The sequence below is a fragment of the Acomys minous genome (genome assembly GCF_964271855.1).
Source record: "Acomys minous genome assembly, chromosome: 19".
Taxonomy (NCBI): Eukaryota; Metazoa; Chordata; class Mammalia; order Rodentia; family Muridae; genus Acomys; species Acomys minous.
The window spans coordinates 50,256,452-50,283,362 of NC_140499.1; the positions used below are offsets into that span (position 1 = coordinate 50,256,452).

General features: G+C 36.3%; 1 protein-coding gene across 2 annotated transcripts in view; it reads left to right on the forward strand.

Moving 5' to 3' along the window:
- Positions 1-23,707, forward strand: part of FSTL5 (follistatin like 5) — a 580,413-nt gene extending 556,706 nt beyond the window's left edge. For both annotated transcript variants that reach the window (XM_084768539.1, XM_084768540.1), the window contains one exon: positions 21,170-23,707. In XM_084768539.1, coding sequence (XP_084624665.1) covers positions 21,170-21,872 — 703 coding nt within the window. In that variant the 3' untranslated portion in view covers positions 21,873-23,707. The remainder of the gene's footprint in view (positions 1-21,169) is intronic.
- Positions 23,708-26,911: the final 3,204 nt, after the last annotated feature.

A 26,911-nucleotide genomic window follows, 5' to 3' on the forward strand; every position in this document is an offset into this window, starting at 1 on the left:
GCATGAAATCAGGGATGGTTCATAACTCTAGAAGTTTTGTTATTATCCAAGATGGCTTTAGGTATCCTGGGTTTTTTTTTTTTCCACGTGAAATTGAGAATTGCTCTTTCCAGGTCTTTAAAGAATTGTGTTGAAATTTTGATGAGCATTCCATTAATTCTGTAGATGCTTTTGGTAAGAAATCCATCTTTAAAATGTTAATCTTACCAATCCATGAGCATGGATGATCTTTCCATCTTCTGATATGTTTGTGTTATTTGTTTAGAGATGGCTCAGCCATTAAAGGCTAGGCTCACAACCAAAAATATAATAGTCTATGTTTTTAAAGCCTTTAATATATGATGATGAAAGCCATAGAATGGGTCTTGGTTTAAGCCAGGACAAAGACTAAATTCCTCAGGTTATTGTCATATATAGAAAGACAACAAGGGAAGGAAAATAGAGTGAGGAAAGGATGAAAGTACATTTTTTTAACATAAATGTAGTTACCAAAGTCCACTATAAGTCAAAACAAAAAATGCCGTACAGCCTATAGATACTGTGAATACATTCTAAAAGATTACATAACATTGCTTTGTTTCAAAGAGGCACTTCTTAACTCAGTAATCTCATAATTAATAAATAAAAAATTAACCTCTAGACTTTTCCTAGCAAGGGTTAAAAAGTTAAATAAAGTTAACACCAACACCTTATGTTATTATAATTCATTTTCTTGCTTAAAACAATACTATTATTTGAAAAACTTAAAAATATAAATTGTGCAATATTTTACATATTATTTGTTAACATGTTCATCTTCATTTTGAACACTATGTTTTCTGAAGACCACATTTGAATTTCTCTATTCAGCTCAGTCTCTGCAAAGGTCCACTTTCTCCAAAATTGCAGTAGCAGCACCATGAATTTTAAATGGAATTGCCTCATCAAATTGCATGCAGTAAATTTTAAAATGAAAGTTATTCAAATGCTTTTAACAGTTATAATCCAAATAAATAGCATAGGAACAATTTTGAATACAGAAATTGGGTTAAACAAGGCAAATTGTTTAAGAGAAAATGTCCTGGAAATGTCACATACTTCTATGATACCTCCACAAGATGGCTACCTATACAAAACCTGAGGAAATACAACACTCAGAAAAATTTTATGGCCTCACTCCTAAACAAAGAATTGCAGTCAACTAAAGAAAACACAGACAGGAAAAAATAATCTCCTATTGGAATGAGGCTCCTTAAAAGATTACTTAATCCCAAGTAATCATCTCAAAAATATTGTACATATAAACAACACTAAATGGATTCAACAGATTTTTTTATGTTTTATCATTTATATGTATATGTAACAATAACAACAACAACAAAAAAGAAGCCACAAAGTTGAGAAACTTTATAGGAGGGAGGAAGAAAAAGAGGGAAATGATGTAATTAGGCTAAATTTTAAATTGTATATACACATTTAATTTAATTAAAAAACAAATACTTATTAAGTATGAAACTTCATTGCTATTAGAAATAACATCCCTGCTTATTTTATGGAAATATGCTATCAAGAGAAAAGCATTTGTTTTTATTTCACCAGAGTACATTGCTAATGTAGCCTTCTCCCATTAGAACTAGAAATGCAAGCATTTTCTACCGATGATACTTTAGTTTAATTCTGCTATGGTAATTTTTTTCATGCTAATACATATAGGAACACTTTGCACTGATCATCAGTCTAGTATCAGCTATGATTCATTTTTAACTACCTATTAGCTCATCATTCAATCTACTTGCTCATTGATTGTACAAATAGTCTTTGTATTTACAAATATTTTCCTTTTAACTTAGTATGAAAATATATCTTGATAATTAAAATTAATTTAACATGCTTATGTCTTAATGTGAAGGATCATATAAGAATCATTTTATTCAAGTGTTGTGAGTATTCCTTACATATACTTACTTGTAATGCATATTGATGAAGAGTGAAGTGATGTTGGCCTATTATAAGAGTTACTAAGAACTAAAAGATACTTATATTTCTATATAAAATGATCATCTGTCTCTCAGTAACTTTCTATATAAAGTTTCTTGTCAAATACATAGACTGCTCTTGAACAAAGCCTATACAACTGACACAAATAAAACAAAGTAGATTTGATCCAGTCTCTGAACATGACCATAGCATACTCAATTGTCTCTTCAGTTCATGCATGAATATGTTTATTTTATTCATAAAAGAGTATTTATGCCACTCACACATTGTTGTTCTTCTTTACTTAACTTTAAAAAAGAATTTTTAATGTAAAACTAACATTTTATTAAAAGTAATAGATATATGATAGTACAGCACATGGATATATCAGCATTTTGTAAATATTCACTTATTTTTGTGTTTTTAAATTGCCTACATTTTTTAAATTGTGCATATTATGGTTATGAATGTATTTGCACAGAAACTTTCATTAATATTTATCATTATTTCTCCGAGGTTGTTAATGAGGAAATGCATTATTATCACAAGGGATATAAACATGACAAAGATACTTCACGCTTTACCAGTGTGAGAAAATTCCACTTTTTAGCATCTTTAGCACATATTCTGATTCACTTATTGAATTTTATTCAATTGACATTAAGAATGTGGGTTTTGAACAGAGACAAAGACATACATACATACATACATACAGACAGACAGACAGACAGACAGACACACACACACACAGAGAGAGAGAGAGAGAGAGAGAGAGAGAGAGAGAGAGAGAGAGAGAGAGAGAGAGAGAGAGAGAGAAGGATTCTTTTTCAAAGCTACCCTTTTGGTATGGATTTATTACAGGCCTTCATGAATGCTAGGTAAACATTTTAACTCTGGGTTAAAGAACCCTGAAACATTTTCTTTTTATACATATACACAGCCACCAAACCATTCAGAAATGTATTTAGTAATAATAAATAATCTCCTCTTGTATCTCTGAAGGACACACAGAACTTTTATATTCAGAGTAGTAGTGATTATTGAATGATCTTTGAGAAGAATTATTGAAGAAAATATGCCTGAGTGCTTTGAATTAAAATAACAGGTATTAATTTAAAATAAACATCTGGAGCTGGGGAGAGGGCTCCATGTGTAAGAGAATTACAGCTCTGGAAAGAGAAGCCTAGTTCCGTTGATGGCATATACATTGCACAATTACTTTTAGCTCCAATTCAAGAGAATACAATGTCTTCTGATCTCTGCAGGGCACACATGTGGTTGTTCAAGTTATCCCTTTATAAGCTTATTTATTTTTAACTTATTTACTTTATCCTGATTATATCCTCATTCCTCATCTGCTCCTGGTCTCACCTTTCCTCCCTCTTCTCCCACCCCCCATTCCCCTAGTATTCAGAAATGAGGATCCCTCATTCCCTACCATCTGACCCCAGCCTATCAAGTCTCATCAAGACTGCCTGCATCCTCTTCTTCTGTGAGCTTGCATGGCTGCCCCACCAGGGAGAATTGATCAATGAGTGGGCACCAGAGTCTATGTCAGAGGCAGCCCCTACTCCCCATATTCGGGGGTTCACAAGGAGACTGTGCTTCCTACCAACTACTTCAGAGCAAATGGTCTAGGTCCTTTCCATTCACGGTCCTTGGTTGGTACATCAGTCCCTGTAGGTCCCTCTGAGCCCAGATTTGTTGATTCTGTTGTTCTCCTTGGAGGGCTCTAGCCCCTTCAAGTCCTTCTATCCCTAAACTCTTCCCTAAGTCACCCCAAAGATGGGCTGTGAGTCCGAGCATCTGCGTTGATCCTCTGCCAGGTGGAGTTTTTCAGAGGACCTCTATGGTAGGCTCCTTTCCTCTTCCCTCTCTTCAACTGCTTCTCGTGTTCATTGTAGTTGCCATGCTGACTGAGCTTTAAGCATCCTCTCTAGGGTCTTCCTTGCTATTTAGCTTCCTTAGGTCTGTGGATTGTAGTGTGGTTACCATATATTATACAGGTAACATCTGTTTATAAGTGATTATAGATGATGAGTGTTGTTCTTGGTCTGAGTTACCTCACTCAGGATGATCGTTTTTAGTTCCATGCATTTGCTTACACATTTTGAGATTTCTTTGTTTTTAATAGTTGGGTAGTATTTTATTGTATAAATGTGCCACAATTTCTTTATCTATTCTTCAATTGAGAGACATCTAGTTTGTTTCCAAATTCTGACTATTATGAATAAAACTGCTGTGAATACAGATGGGCAAATGTCCTTGTTGTATGGTAAAGTATTTTTGGTATAAGCCCAAGAGTGGTATATCTGGATCTTGAGGTAGAACTATTTCTATGTTCTGAGAAAGCACCAGATTGACTTCCAAAGAGTTAGTACAGGTTTTAAATCCTACCATCAATGAAGAAATGTTCCTCTTTCTCCACATCCTCACCAACTTGAGTTTTTGATCATAGTCAAGCTGACAGGTATTAAGATGGAATGTCAGAGTTGTTTTTATTGCCATTTCCCTGAAGACTAAGGATGTTCAGCATTTCTTTAGGTGCTTTTTGGATATCTGATGTTCCTCTGTTTGAGAATTCTCCTTTTAGTTCTGAACCACATTTTTAATAGGATTATTTGGTTTGTTGGTGTTTAATTTATTGTGTTCTTTACCTATTTTGGATATTAGCTTTCTGTCTGATGCAGGATTGGTGAAGAACATTTACCAGTCTTTGGGCTGTTGTTTTGTTCTGTTGACAGTGTCTTTTGCCTTACAGAAACTTTTCAGTTTCATGAGGTAGCATTTATTAATTGTTGATTTTAGAGATTGAGCTATTGGTGTTCTGTTCAGGAAGTTGTCTCTTGTGACAGTGAGTTTGAAGCTCTTCCATACATTTTGTCCTAAGAGATATAGAATGTCTGATTTTATGTCAGGGTCTTTTATCCACTTGGACTTGAGTTTTGTGGATGGTAATAAATATGGATCTATTTGCATTTTTCTACATGTAGACATCCAGTTAGACAAGAACCATTTGTTGATGATGTTATTTTTTTTCCATTGAAAGGATTTGGCTTCTTTGTCAAAAATCTAGGCTCCATGGGATTATTTCTGGGTCTTTGATTTGACTCCATTGATTTACCAGTCTGATTCTATGCCAATACCAACAGTTTTTATTACTATTGTTCTATGGTACAGTTTCAGATCAGGGATAAAGATACCTTCAGAATATTTTTATTTTCAGGATAGTCTTAGCTGTTTGGGTTTTTGTTTTTCCATATGAAGTTGATAATTGTTCTCTCAGGGTCTATAAAGAATTGTCTTGGCATATTGCTGGGATTTTGTTGAAGCTGTAGATTGCTTTTTGTAAAATGGCCATTTTTTACTACACTAAGCCTACCAATCCATGAGGATGGAGGATCTCTGCATCTCCTGATATCTTCTTCAGTTTCTTTCTTCAGAGACTTGAAGTTTTTTGATACAAGTCTTTCACTAGCATCGTTAGACTTACATAAAGATATTTTATATTTACTTGTTGCTAATGTAAAGTTTGTTGTTTACCTAATTTCTTTCTCAGCCTATTTGTCTTTTATATAAAGAAGGGATACTGATTTTTTTTAGTTGATTTTGTATGCAGACAATTTGCTGAAGAAGTTTATCAGTTATAGGAGTTCTTTGGTAGAACTTTTGGGGTCTTATGTATACTTATGTATACTACCCTATCATGTGTGAATAATGATATCTTGCCTTCTTCCTTTCCAATTTGTATCCCTTTGATCTCTTTTAGTTGTCTTATTGCTCTAGCTAGGACTACAAATACTATATTGAAGAGATAATGGAGAGAGTCGACAGTCTTGTCTCTGATTTCAGTGGAATTCATATAAGTTTATCTCTGTTTATTTTGATGTTGGTCCTAATCTTGTAGAATGTTGCCTTTATTATGTTAGGTTGGTGCCTTGGATCACTGATCTCTCTAAGATTTTTAACATGAATGCATCTTGGATTTTGTCAAATGCTTTTATATTGTCTAAGTAGATGTCATGTGGCTTTTTTGTTTGTTTGAGTGTATGTTTCTTTCATTTTGTTTATATGTGGATTACATTGATGAGTTTTTTTATATTGAACCACCACTGCATGCCTGAGATGAAGCCTACCTGGTCATGGTGGATGATATTTTGATGTGTTATTGGATTCAGTTTGCAAATATCTTATTGAGTATTTTTGCATCAATATTCATAAGGAAAATTGGTCTAAAATTATTTTTCTTTGTTGCATCTTTGTGTAGTTTAGGTGTCAAGGTGACAGTGGCCTCATAGAATAAGTTTGCGGTGTTTCTTTTGATTCTATTTTGTAGAATAGTTTGAAGAGTATTAGCTCTTCTTTGAAGGTCTGGTAGAATTCTGTACTGAATCCATCTTGCCCTGGGCTTTTTTTTTTAGTTGGGAGACTTTTAATGACTGCCTCTATATCCTAAGGGGTTATAAGACTGTTTAAACTGTTTACCTGATCTTGATTCAATTTTGGTAAGTGAAATTTTATCAAAATTTGTCTATATCATTTATATTATCAATGTTTGTGGCATACAAGCTTTTGAAGTAAGACCTAAAAATGCTTTGAATTTCCTAGGCATCTGCCATTATATGTCCCTTTTCATTTCTGATTTCATTTATTTAGATACTATCTTTTGTGTTTTAGTTAGTTTGACATTTGTTTGTCTATCCTCTTGATTTTCTCAAAGAACCAGCTCTTGGTTTTGTTTATTGTGTTTTGTTGATTGTTGAATTGTGTTCTTTGGTTCTAAGTTATTGATTTCAGCTTTCTGTTTGATTATTTTCAGCCATTTACTCCTCCTTAGTATGTCTGTTTCTTTTTTTTCCTCTCTCTCTCTCTGTGTGTGTGTGTGTATGTGTGTGTGTGTGTGTGTGTGTGTGTGTTGTTTGGGGTATAGTTAACCCTCTCAGGTGTGAGTTTTTCTTCTAGTATCTTCTTCAGGGCTGGTTTTCAGTACAGATGTTTAAATATGATTCTGTCATGAAATATTTTGTTTCTCCATCCATTTGGAATGAAAGTTTTACTGGATATAGTAGTCTGGACTGGCATCTGTGTTACAACACATCTGCCTCTACCCTTCTAGATTTTATGGTCTCTGCCGAGAAGTTGAGTGTGATTCTAATAGGTTTGAAATTCTATGTTAAATGAGCTTTTTTCCTTGCATCTTTTAATATTTTTATTTGTTCTGTACATTTAGTGTTTTGATTATTATGGGGCAGGAAGACTTTGTTTTCTGGTCTTCTCTATTTGGTGTCCTGTAGGCCATTTTATGCTTAGAGGCATCTCTAAATATTGAGGAAAGTTTCTTCTTTGATTTTTTCGAAAATATTGTCTGGCCCTTGGAGTGGGGCATTTTCTCTTCCGTCAATTACTATAATTCTTTGGCTTTGTCTTTTCATGATGTCCTTGATTTCTTGCATGTTTTGTGTCAGGATTTTGTTTAAGCTTTTATATTTTATTTGATGGATGCATCAATTTCTTTCATGTGTCTTCTACATCTAAGATTCTCTCCTCTATCTCTTTTATTCTGTGGACCATGCTTTCTTCTGTAGTTTCTATTTACTTCTATAATTTCTCCCTCTCCAGGATTTCCTTAGTTTTTGCTTTTCTTTTATTGTTTCCATTTTTTGCCTTCAGATATTTAACCAGTTTATTGAGTCCCCTAATCTGTTTGTTTGTTTTCTTCCTTTTCTTTATATGATTTTTCAATTCCTTCACCTTCTTTTTTGTATTTTCCTGAAAGTTTATCAGTGATTTATTTATTTTCACTCTAAATGCCTCAAACTGTTTGCTTGTACCTTCTTGTATTTCTTTAGGAATTTTCTTTCTTTCCTCCATTATTATTTTCCTATGCATAGATTTAATTGTTTCAGTTGTGTTAGTGGATCAAGGACTGCTTGCTGTAGGATGACTGGGTTTTGAAGAAGCCATATTATTCTGGGTTTTGTTGATTGTGTTTTTATGCTGGCCTTTAGACTTCTGGTCGTCTATGGTGTTGGCTGGTAGATCTTGATGCTAGATAGAGTTCTATGGGGGTGGTGAGGGGAGTTTAGGAAGAGCCCTGGGAAAGAAGCTGGGTATTCCTGAAGGTGCCTTCATCAGATTATTGAAAATAGTCTCAGACTTGGGGGTGGCTCTCAGGACTTTCCTGGGCTCTCCTCAGTTGTATGATCATGAGAATTAAATGGGCTCCTCAAGGGTACAGGTATCCTCCTTTCATGAAAGGAAGAGTCCTAGAATTGGCTGTCCCATTACTGGCTTTCTTGCTCCAAGATTACTGAGGTCCCACTGTCCAGGCACTGTGCTCACACAATGTACTCATTAAGTCAGGAAACTTGCAGTTGGATCTTCTAGCCCAGATATTAGAAAACATCCACTCCACAGGAAGGGCAGGGCCTCAATCTGCATTACTCTGAATGTCATTGTGGTGGTGAGAGTGGACACCTGATGTAGGAGCTGTGTGTTCCCATCTGAGAAGGTACCCAATTCATGGGAGGCTCAAGGTTGGGGCCACAAGCTGCTGTATCTGGAAAGTCTCTGCTCAGTGAGAGTGAGTGCTCCCAGCTGGAGCTTTGCCCTGCAGGTACCTGATGTCTTGAATCTGAGGCCACAGGAGCAAGAGCCACAGAGTTTTTCTGGGGTTTAACTGGATGACCTGTGTTTGGGCTGTTGAGTTTCCCACACTGTGGGCTCTTATCTCACTTGGGAAATATAGATATTTGGGGTTTTGCGGTCTACTTCAGGCCTGTGAGTTATTCTGCTCTCATTGTTGTCCTGCTGTTCAGATAAGGTGCATACTTGGTGAAACCATCTTGTATCTCTATAAAGTTAGTTTTATAAAACTGTTTTTCTCAGTTTCTCTCTTAACCCCGATATCACACAAATAAATGAGATCTACTATATTATTTAAATGAGCTTCACAGCACAGTAATTGAACAGTTACTAGCCTATTCTTAACCCTTTAACATAATCTGAGTTCCTGCCAGCATACATCCCAGAGATTCTTGCGATTTTTAGCTTTCTTTGCTGTGCTTCTTCTCAGGATCTCCCCTGGACATCTGCCTGTGGCTGAAACCCCTACTTCCTTCTCTAACTCCTCTTTTGACTGGCAGGAAATCCAGCCCTAATCTCCTCCCAGTTCAGCAATTTGCTGCTTTATTAGCATATCAAGGGACAACTGGGGTGCACTGTTTACACAACATTGAGACAAGAGATTTTCAGAACAAGGATTGTAACACAATATGGGGGTTACAGAAATCAACATTTGAATAACACAATAACCTTATTGAATAACACAATAAGCATTCTCCCCCTTTTATTCTAATAAGATGTTCTTTCATGATAACAAACTATATTTATAATTATGAAAATTATTAGATATTTACATTTGTGTATTTTTCATTCTTAGACAAAGTATTATACTATCTATCAATTTCTATCATCCCAAACAATATAAGTTTAACTGTGATACTATAATTATATAGTCTTCAACCTCATCAGAGACCTAATAGCAGTAAATATTACCCAATAAGTAAGAAGTGAAGGCAAGCAGCCTCCAAAAGTACAGATACATTTGGCTGCCTTGATAGTCTCTCAAAATTGCTCTATAACTTTGGAGCATTATGTAGTATACATTTACGCACACACACACACACACACACACACACACACACACACACACACACATAAATAAATAAATATTAAAATAAAATATAAATATTTTGACAGTCCTACACATTGTTATGTGTACGTATTCAGTATGGAATATAGTTCATGGCTTCTTCTACTATTTGATCTTTAGATAAAAAAGAACAAAAACCCAAGCCTCTCCTTATTGATGCCATTGTAGCAGTGATTATCCTAGTGCATGTGAACATTTATTAAGGAAATGAAGTGAGAGTAATTAATGCTTTATTGAAGCAGATGGCCATTTTACTTTTAAAAGAATTTGCTAAATTCTTTCCTAGAAAGCCTAAAATGGTTATACTTCTAAAAATGTATCTGAGAGCATTAGTTTATCCCCATCAGCAATGTGTCTAAGTCCTGGCATCTTCTTCTATTGTTGCTCACAAATTCTTGAAATTCTTTAACATCGACTAGTGTTCACCCACATGTTTATAGAATTGGAATTATGATGTTACAGGCCAGGGGTGTCTTCCCATGGAAGCAAATACCCACTTGTTGACTTAATCACTTTATTTTTCAATTCTCACTAATCAATTGTGTATCTGAATACTGAGCTTTTCCTGTCAAATTTCTATCATTTTTATTGGTTCCACTGAACATGATTTATTAATATAACCACATACATTATGCCTGATCAATTTTATTTGCCAAATATTGCATTTTCTAAGGAGATCTCATCTTTCTCTCTGTTTTTCTATATCTCTTATTGCTATCCTAATTATTATTATTTCACTTGTGTATATACCATTTTACACAAGTGTGAGGTATACACAGATTTTCATATCATGCAGCTGATTACCTAATGCAGTGTACATAAAGCCTATGTACTGTAGTGTACTTCAGATTTTATCAGTGGAGTATATGTATACCTAGATAACTTCTTGTTGGTTTGACCAATGAGAAGTCTGAGAAAAATGTATAGTAAGTAATGAGACCACAGTATATTGCTTTTGCTCTCAGCTCATTATCTGTGGGATTGTGTGTTATCAGCCATTTCTTTGGATCAAAGTTCACTGCTCTGCACAAAACACAAATCTGTATGTAACTTCATCTTCTGAGGATTTGGCATGTAACAGCTTTATTAATATAGTCCCCATGTTCCTCCACTATCCTATCCCTGTGGCCAGATTTCTATTTCCTACAAACAATTGCTTTAATTTGCTCTCTCTTTTTCATTCTAATTGTAAATTGGATTTTTCCTTCAGGGAGGCAGACTAATACAGAGTGTTCAGAAGAATCCTGGCACAATAGAAATGTGATTTAGTAGTCAAAACAGGAATAGAGCTATGCCAGTCCCTTCTTCTGTCTTTGAAGAAGTTCTGAAACCCTCTGAGAAAGCAAGGATTATATCTGTAAGCATCCACTGATTGACTAAAATTTTCTTTGAGGATATAGGCCATTTACTTCCATTCCGTTTCCTTCAACAGGCTAACGTAGGTTGCTGCACACGGTAATCATAAGACCTGGACTAGTCCATATAGTACCTAAATGTGAATTCAAGTCAAGCCAGGTTGTTCATGGGAGATTGTGATCGCTATTTAGAATATGAAATCTCTGTCTTGGGCTTCAGCTATACTGCATTTCTCAAGGCTCTGTTGCTGAGTCCTGGTGAAGGTATTTCATCTTGGATGTTAGTGATTGTGTTTTTGTGATGGCTTCTAGCTATTTAGCTTCGATATTATTGTGATATAAACACATTTTTTCAATTCTTTTTTTTCCTAGAACAAAATTTGCCAAATCAATAAAAACTTCACATCGTGAAAAACCTGCATATCTTGAAAAACATGTCTCTTTTAATCTCATTTTATTTAAATTAACTTCACTCTTACAGTGACTCTAATTTCTCAAGACACCTACTTTTTAAAAACTTGATATTTTTTAATATCTGATCTTGTCTTTGTTGGGTGGTTGTTCCATTTTTTTTTCTGCTGCTCTCTCTTCATCTTAAGAATATGTGTTTGCTGTGGGTTGCTTGGTAGGGAGTGTTCCTCAGTTCCAACCCACTGTTCCTACAGAGGGTTGTCACACATGTATAGGCATGGGATACAAGACGGCAGTTTCTGAAAGGTTCCACAGGAAGGAGGAAACCTGGATCTGCCATGAGGTTTGGTTCAATGTCTGGACAATGGAGTCAGAGAAAGAGGAAAGGCCCAGCAAGTTGTCTGCTACACTGCTGGGGATTAGACATGGGGATTAGAAATAGAGGTGAGGAAGGAGTTTGAAGATCCCTTATTGGGTTCACAGGACAGTAGAGCCAGTCTGTTTCCAAGTAAAGATTGCTGGTGGGTATTGGTTATGTGTATGAAGACATAAAATAGAGAATGTGATTTTTTTAAACAGGATTTCAATGTGTTTTATTGAGTAAACACATAAAATACCGTTGATTACTGTAGAAATTTCTGATGTTTATCCTCCTTGGAATTTTGCTTCTTCTATCCAGTAAAGATGACTAATCTTTCTAAGTATTTTTTGCATGGAAATTAGGGTGTATAAATAGATGTAAGCTATGACATGTTACTACCTTTGCAACTGATTAGCTAACACATTTACAGATGTGCATACTGGCCTCTCTATCCCTCCTTGTGTTCCTACTGTGGTCACCCTGCACAAAGTTTGAAAGCATTGCCATAAAACAAGGAACTTCACATCTCTAACTCACATGGAAAGCACTACTTTTGGAGGGTTGGACTGCACAATATTTTGTCACGTCTTTCTTGTTCCTTCATTGATATCTGGACTTTATATTTTAGCTTCCTGGTTTAGTGAACACATAAAAATAATCTTAATCAATACTGTTTATAAGTTTTATCCACAGAATAAACCAGTGGATGTACACCCATTGACTTTTATTGTTGTTGTTGATTGTTTAGTGAGTTTTCTTGTTGTTGTTTTGGTTTTTGTTTGTTTTATTTTCATACATCCAATTTTTTATGGTGTAATTAAAACCTTTTTCTTTACTTTTCTTTTAAAAATTTAACCCTGTATTTCATTACAACATGTCTCTCCTTTATTTCCTTCATTCAAACACTTGTATATCCTCTACTCTTATTCAAAGACATGGTCTCCTTTTTCCACCAATTTTTATTGCATATAGTTTTTTTTACATAAAATAACGTATTGGATCCATATAATGTTGCTTGTATGTCTATTTTTTAGTGCTGACCATTTGGAACTAGACAACTAATTCGTCTGCTGTCCCCTGAGGAGGGCTATCTCTCCTAATCCCAGTTTTACTAAGTTGCCTGTAATACATTGTATATGTTAAACCCTCACAGATTTTTCCCATGTAGTTTTTCATGTTCATTGATATATCCTTTTCAACCCGTGTTTTAATTTCCATGTTGGTGACACTTTATGTGTATAGATAGCTTCTGATGTTACCAGAAGACACAATCTCATAACAAAATCCCTGGTATTCTGGCTCTTAAGATCTCTCTGACCTCTCTTCCTTAAGGTTCCCTAATCCTTAATTATGGGGATATTTTATAGATGTATCTATAGGAACTGGGCTCCACAACTTTGCATATTGACATGTTGTGGTTTTCAATAGTAGTCTCTTTATGTTGGAAATGAAGTGTGGAGAAGGTATAAGGAATGATGTTTATCAATTATTGTTAGGGATTATGTAGGTTTAGTAAATTAGTGGTTATAGAATCTCCTTTAATAACCACTAACACATTTTCTGTACCTAAGAATACAGGTTGGTCTTAAGAACAGGTAGAGAACAATTGGTTACTGCCAAGCATGTGTGCCACTACTCTACCTGTAAGATTTATTATGTCATTGATGTGGTACATAAGTGCCAGAGTTGAGTGGCATAATTGATTGCCTTCCTCTTTAGAAGTTGCTTGGTGTCATCAGGTATCATGGAAGCTAGTCCTCAGGGATGGAAAAATCTGGTCACTTCTGGTTCACTGGCCAGTGAGAACTGCTTCTGAAGTGGATGACACACAAGCAATAAAAACTGCCTTTTACCACAGGGGAGTAACCAAGGGCAACAACAATACATGTTTTGGGAGTCTTTTAGACTCCCCCAACCCCCAGACAACAACACAAAAGAATGCTTCCAATTTTTATATTGCAGCTTTTGTTATATGGTCTTTGGTTCTTGGAGGGAGAGCTATCAGCCCAGATTTTAAAAGTTTACTAAGATTATATTATATATTTATACACTCAATTACATGCATCATACATATTATTTATTTATTTATTTATTTATTTATTTATTATAATTTATTCAGTTTACATCCCAATTGTTTTCATTTTACTTGTATCTTCCTGTTCCAACCCTCCTTCCCTCTTTCACTCTATTTCCTTTCCCTAGACCTCTGAGAGAAGGAGCCCTCATATCCCACCATATGACCACCTCCTATCAGGTCTCATCCAGATAATATACTTCCCTTTCCTCTGTGTGCCCACTTGGCATCCCCAATGAGGGGAAGTGATCAAGTTGGGAGAATCAGAGTTCATGTCAGTGGCAGTCTCCACACTTGCCACAACCTTGAAGAATGAGATGTCCATTGGCTAGATCTAGGTTTACTGCATGCATTGCCCTTGGTTGGTTACAGCAGTGTGTGCAGCACTCCCACCTCTTCAGGTCTAGATCCACTAGCCTTGATGGTCTCTTTGAGGAGCTCCTGAACCCCTTGGGTCCTTTCATAACCCTATTCTTTAGTACTACCATCACCTGGTGTCCACCAGTGAGTCCCAGCATCTATATGGATTCCCCCACTGAGTGGAGACTACCAGAGAACATTATGCTGGACTAATATCCACTTTTAAGTGAGTATATACCATCCATGTCTTTTACCTTGCACAAAACTAAAGTACAAGTGGATTCAACACCTCAACATAAAGCTAGACACACTAAATATATTAGAAGAAAGATTGTGGAATACCCTTGAACTCATTGGCAAAAGAGACAACTTTCTGAACAGAACACAAATAGCTTAGGCTCCAATATCAGCAATTAATAAATAGGACTTCATGAAACTGAAAAGTTTCGGTAAGACAAAAGATACTGTCAACAGAACAAAAAGACAGCCTACAGACTAGGAGAAGCTATTTACCAACCCTATATCTGACAAAGGAGTAACATCCAAAATATAAAAAGAACTAAAGAAATTAAACATCATCACATCAAATAACGCAATTAAAAATGGGGTTCAGAGCTAAATAGAGAATTCTCAACAGATGAATATCAAATGGCTGAAAAACATTTAGAGAAATGTTCAACTTCCTTAGTCATCGGGGAAATACAAATCAAAATGACTCTGAGATTCCATCTTATGCCTGTCAGCATATCTAAGATCAAAAACTCAAGTGAAAGCACACATTGGTGAGGATGTGGAGAAAGGGAAACACTCCTCCATTGCTGGTGGGAGTACAAACTTGTACAATAACTTTGGAAATCAATCTGGAGCTTTCTCAAAAAATTGGGAATTGTGCTCCCTCAAGACCTAGCTATACCACTCCTGGGCACATACCCAAAAGATGCTCCACCACACAACACAAGGACATTTCCTCAACTATATTCAGGCAACCTAATTCATAATAGCCAGAATCTGGACACAACATAAATTCCCTCATCTGAAGAATGGATGAAGAAGCTGTGGTACATTTACACAGTGAAATACTACTCAGCTCTTAAAAACAAGGAAATCTTGAAATTTGAAGGCAAATGGATAGAACTAGAAATAATCATCCTGAGTGAGGCAAATAGTTAATAATATAATATCTAATTAATATAATATGCACATAATATATAATATTAGTATAACACATCATAATATAATTATGATAAGATATTTGGCATAAGGAATACACTTCAATTTTTCTTCTTGTTTTTCTGTTATTAGTCAAGTATCCATGAGTGATATCTTTCCACTCTTTTAGCCCATGTCTGCCAGGCTATATTTTGTCCATTCATCAACTCCTATTCAAAATGTTATTAAAAAACATTATTCAAAGACAATGTAATAATATTGCTAATATGTTTTACAAAGAAAAAACTTACCCAGTCTTCTAAACAGTATCTGAAGGTTTGTTCATTTTTTGACCCAAACCACTAAAAATTAGAAACACTAAAGTTTTTAATATTTGAAAAACAGTCTATACTATACATGATGTGCATAAAATTCCTAATGGTGATTTTTAATAGGTTCAAGTTACTCACTAAAACTCAAGAAACATAGATTTTAAATTAATATAAGCAAATTAGACATTTATCTCTTAACATTCCTTGGATGAACCAGATCATCAACATATCAAAATAACAAGAGCAGAAAACAACAACAACAATGGAGGATTTAGTATTCAGAAACATATTCTATTTCTTTTTAAAGAGGAAATAAAATAAGTGCAAAATATCCCTCAAAATTTTGGTAAAATACCCACAAAAATGAGAATTTACTTAGGCTTTTTTGTTTGTTTGTTTGTTTGTTTGTTTGTTTGAGACAGAGTTTCTCTGTGTAGCCTTGGCTGTCCTGGACTCCTTTGTAGACCAGCCTGGCCTCCAGCTCACAGAGATCTGCTTGCCTCCGGGCCTCTATTTTATGAATTAGTAAGTTTATTTAACTCACTATTTGGGGGCCTGAAAGATCAGATCTGAACAGTCCTAACAGTTTGTCTTTGGGGAATAATTCATTTCAATGCAATCAAATGAGGAGGAAGAGTTCAAGGCTTAGTGTCAGGACAGAAGCTGAGAGTCTAGGAATTCCAGAATCCCTTCTGAGAGCACGGTCCAGTCTTTAAGGCGTCGACCACGTGTACACTTCACACTGAGGACCAAGCTTCCCCAACACAAACTCTTGGGGAACAACTGCATCTAAACCACAGTGAGAGGACTGAGAGACAGTTTTAATTTTAGCGCAGTGGACATAGTAGCTGTAAAGCAAAGTGGACCTCCACCTTGTCTTTGCTTTTCAATCATGTCTTATGATATTTTGACACAAACAAAATCATGTGTGTATATGGACACTAGAGTAGAAGTGAAATTATAAAGAGGAACAGAAAGACTAACGGGTGAAAGGGCAGAAAATAAAGCCTGGAGAGTATGCGTATGGGGTAAGTGTGTCTGGCGTAAATGTGTACTTGCATATAAGGGTCCTTGTGCAATACAGCACCATGTGCAATTAGCATATATGAAGAAAATGAAAATTAAAAAAGGAAAATAACAAAACAATTATGACATAAAACACCCTTTAACTATTTGGAGAGTAGGATACCAGATACACAAAATATAAAGTTATGAAGCAAATGTAGTGTGTGTGGTTCCTGCAGGAAAGCATTCATCCTCCTTAAGCTTGCGATGTCACTGGTTTTCTGATTGGTAATATTCCCATTTCTCCCTTCCTCAAAGTAAGCTGACACTGTGCCCTCTTCCTGCCACTGCAGATGTTGGAATTCATGGAAGAAAGGACTCAGTGGAATATGATATTTCCATAAGGTCTATTATAGTGAAAACTGTGTCAGGAAACTGTATCAGGCTAGAAAAAAAAAAGAAAAACAGAACTCACTACACTAAATCTGACCAAACTATATGGGGCTATACAGGCCAGATAACAATAATTTCCAGTCAAACTATGACTTGAGAGTAAGTTTAATGCTCTTTGCTACTACAACTTTGTTTCCTAATATTTTTAAAGACATTAGACAAACCAGCACTCTGCAGGATTTTATGAAGATAAGCATGCATGAAAGTTGAGACTCCTAAGCATTTATCACTGCCTAATGAACAGTCAGAGCCTTCTGAATACCAAGCTGCTCTAAGAGATTTTATTTAGAAACTTCACTTCCTCACCAGTAAAGCAGTGGTGAGAACTGAAGGCATTCTTCTGCATCTGCCAATAGGCTCAGTTGCTCAATCCTAAAGCACAGTATGGGGATAAAATAAGTACTATTTTATTATCATTATGATGCTCCTGAATTTTCAATCACAGATTTTTTTTAAGTTATGGAAAAGCAGCCAAGGGATATCTCAGAAATTATAGGTACAGCCTTCTCTGTCACAGTTGAAATAGTTCAACAGATGAACAGTGAGTTTGGCTCATTCTTACTAGCAAGTACAACCCACCACCCATAGGGGCGTAGCAGACTAGACTTACCAGGAGTGCTTAAAGGCCAAGACTTGCTTAGATTATTGCTTTAAGTGATTCTTATAATGATTTTCCTCTAACCTCATGTACAATTTATATCTTAAAAATTATCTCCCATAATATTTCATAATATAATTAATGGTATTCTTATCAACACATTCATAATAATTATTCATTAATGGAAAAACAACATTTACTTTGGCAATGGATAGAATTGTTTATTAAGAAAAATTTGAAAATGAATAGCAAAACCTAATATTTTATATTTTTATTCTAAATTAAAATATATGGATCATCTAGATATTGAAGAATATTTTTATTTTATACTATTTAGAAATGAATTAAAGAGTGAAATATGCTTCTGCACTAGACATTATTAAGAACACTGATAAGTCTTATTTTATTAACAATGTGAATGTTCTTTCATGTCTTTAGGACTCAAATTTTATTTAGAATGGATATGGTATGAGTTGTTTTTCTTCAAAGACCACAAATATGGGTTTTAAGATACAGGGAAAATAATGAACCCAGGAACAAATAAAAAAATGGCAGCTACCATTGAGACATGCACTAGAAATATTATTTTCAATTATATTATGGCAAGTACTTAGGAATAATAATAAGTTAGAGGCAGCAAGCAGTACAAGTGAGCACTAAGCAATAGTACTTCTTGTATTTTTCCTGTCTTAAAATTTCAAGATTTATTAAAATCAGGAAGATTTGATCTTCAATATGGCCACAATATCTTCTCCAATAAGTATTTACAAATCTCTTGAAAGAAGTTTCTGTCCACTTAAGTTTAATATAAAACTTTAAAACTGTATGTAATATAAGAAATGTAGAAACAGTCATATTTTATGTATTTCTTAGTAAAACTCTGTACTAAGTTATTCTTTCTCATTCATAATTATACATACTGCTGGTTTATAAAATAGTTTTATTATAGAAATATAAGTATTATTAATATTAGTATGCTGGTTTAATATACATACTTGATATTACAAGAAGATATGGCTAGAATTATTTTTGTATTATGTGTGGGAATAATGTTTGTTTATGTAAATAAAATTTCAGTGATTATTACTATACAAAAATAAAATATGTTATAATTGGTTGTCTTTAAAATACTAAATAAAATACTTGCAAAACGAATACAAGAATACATCAAAGATATCATTCATCATGACTAAGTAGGCTTCATTCCAGGAATGCAGGGATGGTTTAATATCTGGAAATCCATAATGTAGTCCACCATATAAACAAACTGAAAATAAAAAACCACATGATCATCTCCTTAGATGCAGAGAAAGCATTTGATAAAATCCAACACCCATTCATGTTTAAAATTTTCGAGAGATCGGGAATACAAGGCACTTTCCTCAACATAATAAAGGCTATATACAGCAAGCCAATAGCCAAAATCAAAGTAAATGGTGAGATACTCAAGGAAATTCCCCTAAAATCGGGAACAAGGCAAGGCTGCTCACTCTCTCCATATCTCTTCAATATAGTACTCGAAGTTCTAGCCAGAGCAATAAGACAACAAAAGGAGATCAAGGGTATTCAAATGGGAAAGGAGGAAGTCAAATTATCCCTATTTGCAGATGATATGATAGTCTACATAAGTGACCCTCAAAATTCCACCAGAGAACTCCTACAGCTGATAAATACCTTCAGCAAGTGGGCTGGATACAAAATTAACTAAAAAAAATCTGTAGCCTTCCAATACACAAATGACAAGCTTGCAGAGGAAGAAATTAGGAATTTATTATTTTATTTTATTTAAGTAAAATTTAATGACTTCATTTCCTCTCCTGCTTCTTCCTAACCATTCTACATTTGTTTCTCAGACTGAGGACTGCTTTCAAAATCACAGCCTTTTTAACCATTGTCGTTACATATAGCCATTAGAACATAAACATAAATACAACCTGCTATGTTCATTCAGTGTTGCCTGTGTCTATATATTTCTAGGTCTGATCACCTGACATTGGAAAATCAGTCAGGGTGCTCATCCCTGGGGAGGACTAATTCTCTCTTTCTCAAGATTTGTTAATTGCTTGTAGATCTTTATCTAAGGAAGGGGCACAATGAGATGTCCCCATCTGTGTTCAGATGTCAGCTCATGTTGGTGTGGTTTTCAGGTCATTTTTGGGCAGCCATTTGTAGAGACTTTATGTTACGCCATCCCTATGAAAGCTAGAAAGCACAATCTCAAGGTATACTCCTGGTTCTCTGGCTCTTTAACATCCTTCTTCTTTCCCTCCTCTGAGATGTTTTCTGAGCCTTTGATGTAAGAATTGTGTTGTAGGGAGAGGAAACCCTAGAAAGTCAGTTATCCTTTGCAATTTTACTAGTTTTTTTTTTCTGTAATGATATCCTGTTTCATAAGAAGTTTATTTGATAAGAAGTGATATCTCCACTTATCTGTGGGTATATCTATTTATAATGCAGTTAACAAATTACACTAGTTTAAGAACTGGCTATGTTCCAAGATCCAGGGCCTCAACAGCCATTTGCTTTTGGATAGGTATGAAGTACAGGTGTAATTGTTTTTCCTCCTGTGAAGTGGGCCTTAAGCCCAATTAGACCTCTGCTGGTTACCATTAGTGTATTCACTATTACATTTCTAGAGATGTCTTGCTATGTTGGTCACTGTTGTGCTACATAGATACCTTTAGCTGAATATTGATTTATTTTTTTTCTTGGTAGTATGCACAGAAATGTCTATGCCTATGAAAGCTAGTCATTAGTGAGGGGAATTTTGGGTAAACTCCAACTCAAATATTCTGAGTCTAGTCTACAAAGACCTTGGTGTCTTCAAACATAGGTGCTTACTTCCATCATTGCGCCCAAGTGCAGCAGCCACAGGCTCTATTTGTTTCAGTGCTCTTTTGGGTTCTCCTGATGAAAAACTTGAAAGGAGGATGTTCGTTCCTGATACTGGGATTTTGTTAGATTGTCTATAACTCCTGTGAGAATTATTATTCAAAGTGACATAACTTCATTTAAATATATATGTTTATATAAATGTGTGTTATATGGAATTCTAGGTAAATTTAATTACTCTCCATGCCTTTTAAAAAACATTCTTAGTGTGATTTATCCTTCCCTTTTACTCTCTTTATGTATTGTCCTGCCTCCCCATCCCTTTTTTTATATCTCCTATGTTGTTTTCTCTCATTTTAATGCAATACAATCTTTTATTTTCTTCACATGTGACCAGAAACCATTACTTTTCTTACATTAAATTTTGAGGCTTTAAAACTATCAGAAAGTCATTCTGATATCATAGCAGGCCAGATCCTGTCTTGAGGTGGACCTTGTTTCTGTCTAGGATTAATGTCTTTGGTAACAACTCTATAATTCCCTTTCTAACTTTGGTTTTATCTTTTCAGATTTGGATTCATTCTTCATAAAGATGAATCTGCACTGCACAAAATTGATCTTGAAACCATGTCTTACATCAAAACAATTAACCTGAAGGACTCAAAGTGCATTCCTCTGTCTTTGGCATACACCCATCTGGGAGGATACTACTTCATTGGCTGCAAGCCTGACATCACGGGAGCCATTCCACCACAGCTTGTGGTGGATAGTGTGACTGACTCGGTCATTGGTTTCAACAGTGATGTGACAGGCACCCCTTACGTGTCTCCAGATGGACACTATCTTGTCAGTGTTAATGATGTGAAAGGTCTTGTAAGAATCCAGTATATCACCATTAGAGGAGAAATCCTGGATGCTTATGACATCCACACCAACCTGCACATATCTGACCTGGCCTTCCAGCCATCTTTCACAGAAGCCCACCAGTACAACATCTATGGTAGCTCAAGCCAACAAACAGACGTGCTCTTTGTGGAGCTCTCCTCTGGCAAGGTCAAGATGATAAAAAGCCTTAAAGAACCTCTCAAGACGGAAGACTGGCCCTGGAGCCCGAAAAACAGGCACATCCAAGGCAGTGGCCTGTTTGGACAATACCTGATGACACCTTCCAAAGATTCTCTCTTCATTCTGGATGGCCGCCTTAATAAGTTAAACTGTGAGATCACCGAGGTTCAGAAAGGAAACACCGTTGTTTGGGTTGGAGATGCCTAAGGAGCCCTATTACCTAACTATGGAGGAAGAGTTTTACAGTACATTGCACTTGATCCATACTTAAATTACAACTTAACTTTTCCAAGTTTATAACGTAGTCAAAACCCCCTTTGTTCAAATAAGCTAGATTTTTTAAACAATGATATTGGCTGGTTAGGAACATTTCATAAATATTTAATTAGAAATTACAGCACTCACAAGAATCAAACATGTAGCTATATTTTAAACCAATAAAATGAGATTTAAAATTCTTTAAAAAAAAATAAGTAAACTGCAGGGAATTTCAGATGACCTAAACATCATGTCATTTTTTTAAGGTATTTTATTTTTCTCTGTCCTTTTGCTATGCTTAAATCAGAAATAAAAGGTCATGTGGAACCTTAAAATTCTTAATTCAAAATAGTCTGTCCCGTCCACTGTTTAAAATCTTTTGTGCCTTGAAGGAAATGTCATAGGAGAAAAAAGAAGGATAAACTCTGCATATTGGACAACCTCATAGCAATGAATCTACTGTCATTAAGAAATGTTTATAACTTGAGCCAAATCCTGCCTTCAGGCATTTGTTTGACCTTCAGTGAAATGTCATAGGAAGGCATAATTTGGCCTTGGGCCGTATACAGATGAGAAACTATATAAAATTCACTGTACAGTACGCATTCTGCTATAGAAAATGGACAGGAAGGGAGAAAAATATGTATGTTAAAAATCATTTGCAATGTAATGTGTGTACATTTTACTTTCATTCACTAGGGTGCATTATGTAATTAATGTAAGTTTATCTGAGAATTAAACTGCTTACAGAAAGTCTCTTTTATTATTATCATGATTGATTCTTTTAGGTAGCCTGGTGTTGCCTAAATCATTAGCTTTCTTCATTTTGATAAAGGAGCATTGCTGTGTCTGCACAGAAAGAACCTCTTGTAGGAAGATTTACAGTGAGACAAAACTGGACCCATTCTCTGTAGTGCAATGGCCTACATCTTCCTCAGACAACATTCACCTGGTTGGTCCAAATAGTTTCCAGCAGAAACTGGTGAGGTGATCCCACAGTAGAGTGAAGATGCATTTCTCTACTGCTTTTGCTATTCTTATGCATCTAGTAAAGAAGCTCACCCTTTGTCTTTTTCCAAAATGACTTCTACTCCTGCATATGCTAAAAATGTCTTCTCTTAACTGTGTGCTCTAGCTTTGACCCAACTGAGTCTCTTGAGATACTGTAGGGAAGTAAATATGATGCCTTTATCCTTTTTACTAAAGGAGAATATAGAAGACCAGTAGAAATAGATTAATACCAGTAAGCTGGGTTATTTGAATAGGAAAAAAAAAAAACTATCCAGGTGTAAGGGAATAGCATACATGGTTTGAGAACCTTTTCTACTTATTTTTCTTCTTATTGTTGGTAAAACTGCTAATGAGCTATTGAAAGAATGTCCATTTGCTGAAGGTAATCCAATAAGATCTTTTTTTAGAAATACAACTTTGATCCAAGTTTAAATTATGTCAAGCAGCATAGAAACTTGGAATTTTATAGTGTGCACTCTCTTTTGTGTATATAGCACCATGGGCTGTGTGATAATAGTTTTCTTCTTAGCTTAAGGAAATATTAAGGGAAGTAGATTTCATAAACAACAAAAATCAGCCTATGTTTTTACTGATTGAGTCTGTTTTACTCTTTGGTAACTTTCTCCCCTGTGAACATGAATCACGCAGTGTCTTTGTGTTAATGATTTGGTGTAAGTCTGTCCTGTACATGTACATTTTCCTTTAGAAGCTTTTACCATGTGGATGCTGTCTGTTGTCATTGCTTGATAAAAGAATAAACCACTTACGTTTTATTGCTGTGTGCTCAGAAATGATTTAGTGTGCATGACATTTTATGCCTCCATAAGCTACAGATAGAATGTGCTGCTCCATGTTCTAGTCAAAATGATGGTATGGGAGGACTTAGAAGGAAAATGAAGGCAGGCTAATCAAAGAAAGTTTCAGCTCTCCTTTTCATAAATTATCAATCTTCCTATATCAGTTTGTTATGGGGAGTCCACCAGAAAAGACCACTCAGACACAGTTTATAGCCAATTAAAATTTTTTATTCCAACTGGCTGAGACTACACTCAGGTGTTAGGAACCCAAGCATCACCCTGAGTGTTTAGAGCAAACATTATATTATCTTGTTCTAGAATGTGAGTGGGGAGGACTTATCCAAACAAGTTTAACAGATGATACTATAAGCAGGTAGGTGGAGTGGGAAGTTTGAACAAGCAGGGAATTTATTTTTTTCCTCCTTTATTAATTTATTCTTGTTACATCTCAATGGTTATCCCATCCCTTGTATCCTCCCATTCTTCCCTGCCTCCCAATTTCCCCTTATTCCCCTCCCCTATGACTGTTCCTGAGGGGGATTACCTCCCCCTGTATATGTTCATAGGGTATCAAGTCTCTTCTTGGTAACCTGCTGTCCTTCCTCTGATTGCCACCAGGTCTCCCCGTCCAGGGGACATGGTCAAAGGTGAGGCACCAGAGTATGTGAGAAAGTAGTATCCCACTCTCCACTCTACTGTGGAGAGTGTTCTGTCCATTGGCTAGATCTGGGTAGTGGCTTAAGGTTTACCGCCTATATTGTCCTTGGCTGGTGCCTTAGTTTGAGCGGGACCCCTGTGCCCAAATCTGCCTATCATAATGTTCTACTTATAGGCTTCTAGGACCCTCTGGATCCTTCTACTTTGAAGAAAATTTGCTCAACCATGTTCATAGCAGCCTTATTCATAATAGCCAGAACATGGAAACAGCCTAAATGTCCCTCAATAGAAGAATGGATAAAGAAACTGTGGTACATATACACTATGGAATACTATTCAGCTATTAAAAACAAGGAATTCCCGAAATTTGTGGATAAATGGATTGAGCTAGAAATGATCATAATGAGTGAGTTAACCCAGAAGCAGAAAGACTCAAATGGTATATACTCACTTATATCTGCATATTAGCCCAAGGGGCAGGTCCCACAAAAGACTTCACTTACCAGGAAACTGAGACAGAGGGGAGGACAAGCAGGGAATTTAACAGAGGCAAAGATAAATCACCAGGGGTGTTTTGACCTAGTAAGATAAAGTTGGGGAAGTCAAATTCTACTTCTACCTAAAACGGCTTCACCAAGAATACCAGATGAAGGTGGCAGCTCTGCTCTGTCTTGCCCTGTCACACTTTAACTTTCGGTGTTTGTTCCAAAACCCGTAATGTTTGTTTCTTCAGCATTTCTCATGCGTTAAAGGAATTATGTCAGAGCAGACCCTCAAAAGTAAACTAAAAAGCAATAATTTTTCCCATATATAGAAATGATAGATACATAGATTCAGGTTTATTTAATTTTTATTGGTGAGGAAACCCAGGCCTTGGTTTTGTTACACCGATGCTTTCTTACTGATCCATGCTCCCTGTCTGAACCAATTTTTCCCTTTACAAATTTTATTTATTCACTTTACATACTGAATGCACCCCTCCATCCTCTACTCTAGGCCCCACCCTTCCACACTCTTCCTCCTTTGCCCTCCCCTTCTCCTTAGAAAAGAGGAGGCCCCTGCTTACCAAGGCAGCCTAGCTATGGGGGGGCGGGGCGAGTGATCTAACAGCAGGCATCTGGGTCCAAGTCAGAGACAGCCCCTGCTACACTTGCAAGGGTACCGACCTGAAAACCAAGCTGTTCATCAGTAACTTATCTGTTAGGGGCCTACGTTCAGTCCATGCCTGCTCCTTGGTTGGTGCTTCAGTCTCTGTAAGGCCCCATGGGCCTATGTTAGTTTACTCTGTTAGTCTTCTTGTAGAGTTCTTGTTCTCTCTGGGTCTCTCTATCCTTCCTCCACTCTTCCATCAGATTCCCTGAGCTCTACCTAATGTTTGGCTGAGGGTCTCTGCATCTCTTTCCATCTGCTGCTAGGTGGGGGCCTCTCGGGGAACAGTTATGCTAGGCTCTGGTCTGCAAGCACAGCAGTGTATCATTATAGTGTTAGGAGTTTTGGGTCTCAGGTTGGGGCCGTCATTGGTTGATCATTCCTTCAGTCCCAGTTCCATTTTTATCTCTTCATTTCTTGTAGGTAGGGTAAATTTTGGGTGCAAGGTTTTGTGGATGGGTGGGTGTCCCTCTCTGTCCACTGGAAATCCTGGCTGACTATGAGATCACTTCAGTCTCCATGTCCCCTGCTGCTAGGAGTCTCAGCTAGAGTCAACTCCATATCCTCCCTGGAGTTTATCCTATAGCAGGTCTCCAGCTTGTCCCAAGGATGCCCCCACCTTGGTTTCTCATCTCTCTCCTAGTCCTCTCATCTCTGAACCACCTTCTAAAAGAGGAGGATAGTTCAAATACAGTCTTGGGAACCTATTAATATGATAACATATTTACTTTGCAATTATTTCTGATGTAGACATTTCTTTCTTAAAAGACAGAGCAGAAATATCTGATGAGACACCACCATCTCTCTGCACATGGAGAGTAAAGCTGTGTGGTAAACAGCTGTCTAAACAGTACTGTGCAAAAACTGAAGGTGAGGGAAGCCAAAGCAGGATAGTCACTAGAAACCTGCCTTACCAAGAGTCAGCCACATCCGTGAGTGGAAGTCAGTGGGAGAAAAAGTGATGGAGCTATGAAGAGAGAAAAATTACCAACAGAGGGAAAGGGGTGGCGTGCCATTGGAAGGGCCCCGAGCAAGGCCAGCCACAGCCAAAGTTACTAGAAAGGCAGCTAAGCTAAAGAAAAGAAGAGGCCTATGGTCAGATTTTGAGAGAGGGACACAGCTGAAAGCCCTTTAAATATTAGACTAAAGCAGTCTCAGCAACATTTTCAGGGCTGGCTTATAGCTAAGTTTATAAAGAATTTACCAAGTAGACTATGCAGGGTATCGGAATTTCTGCTCTCCAATGCAACTCTTTCTCAAATGTGTATGGCTATGGCTCAGTGGCGTCCAGGGAAGGAGAAGTTAGCTTGACCTCTGGCCTCTTGTGTAGTAGCATCCATACACACACAGACACACAGACACAGACACTCACAC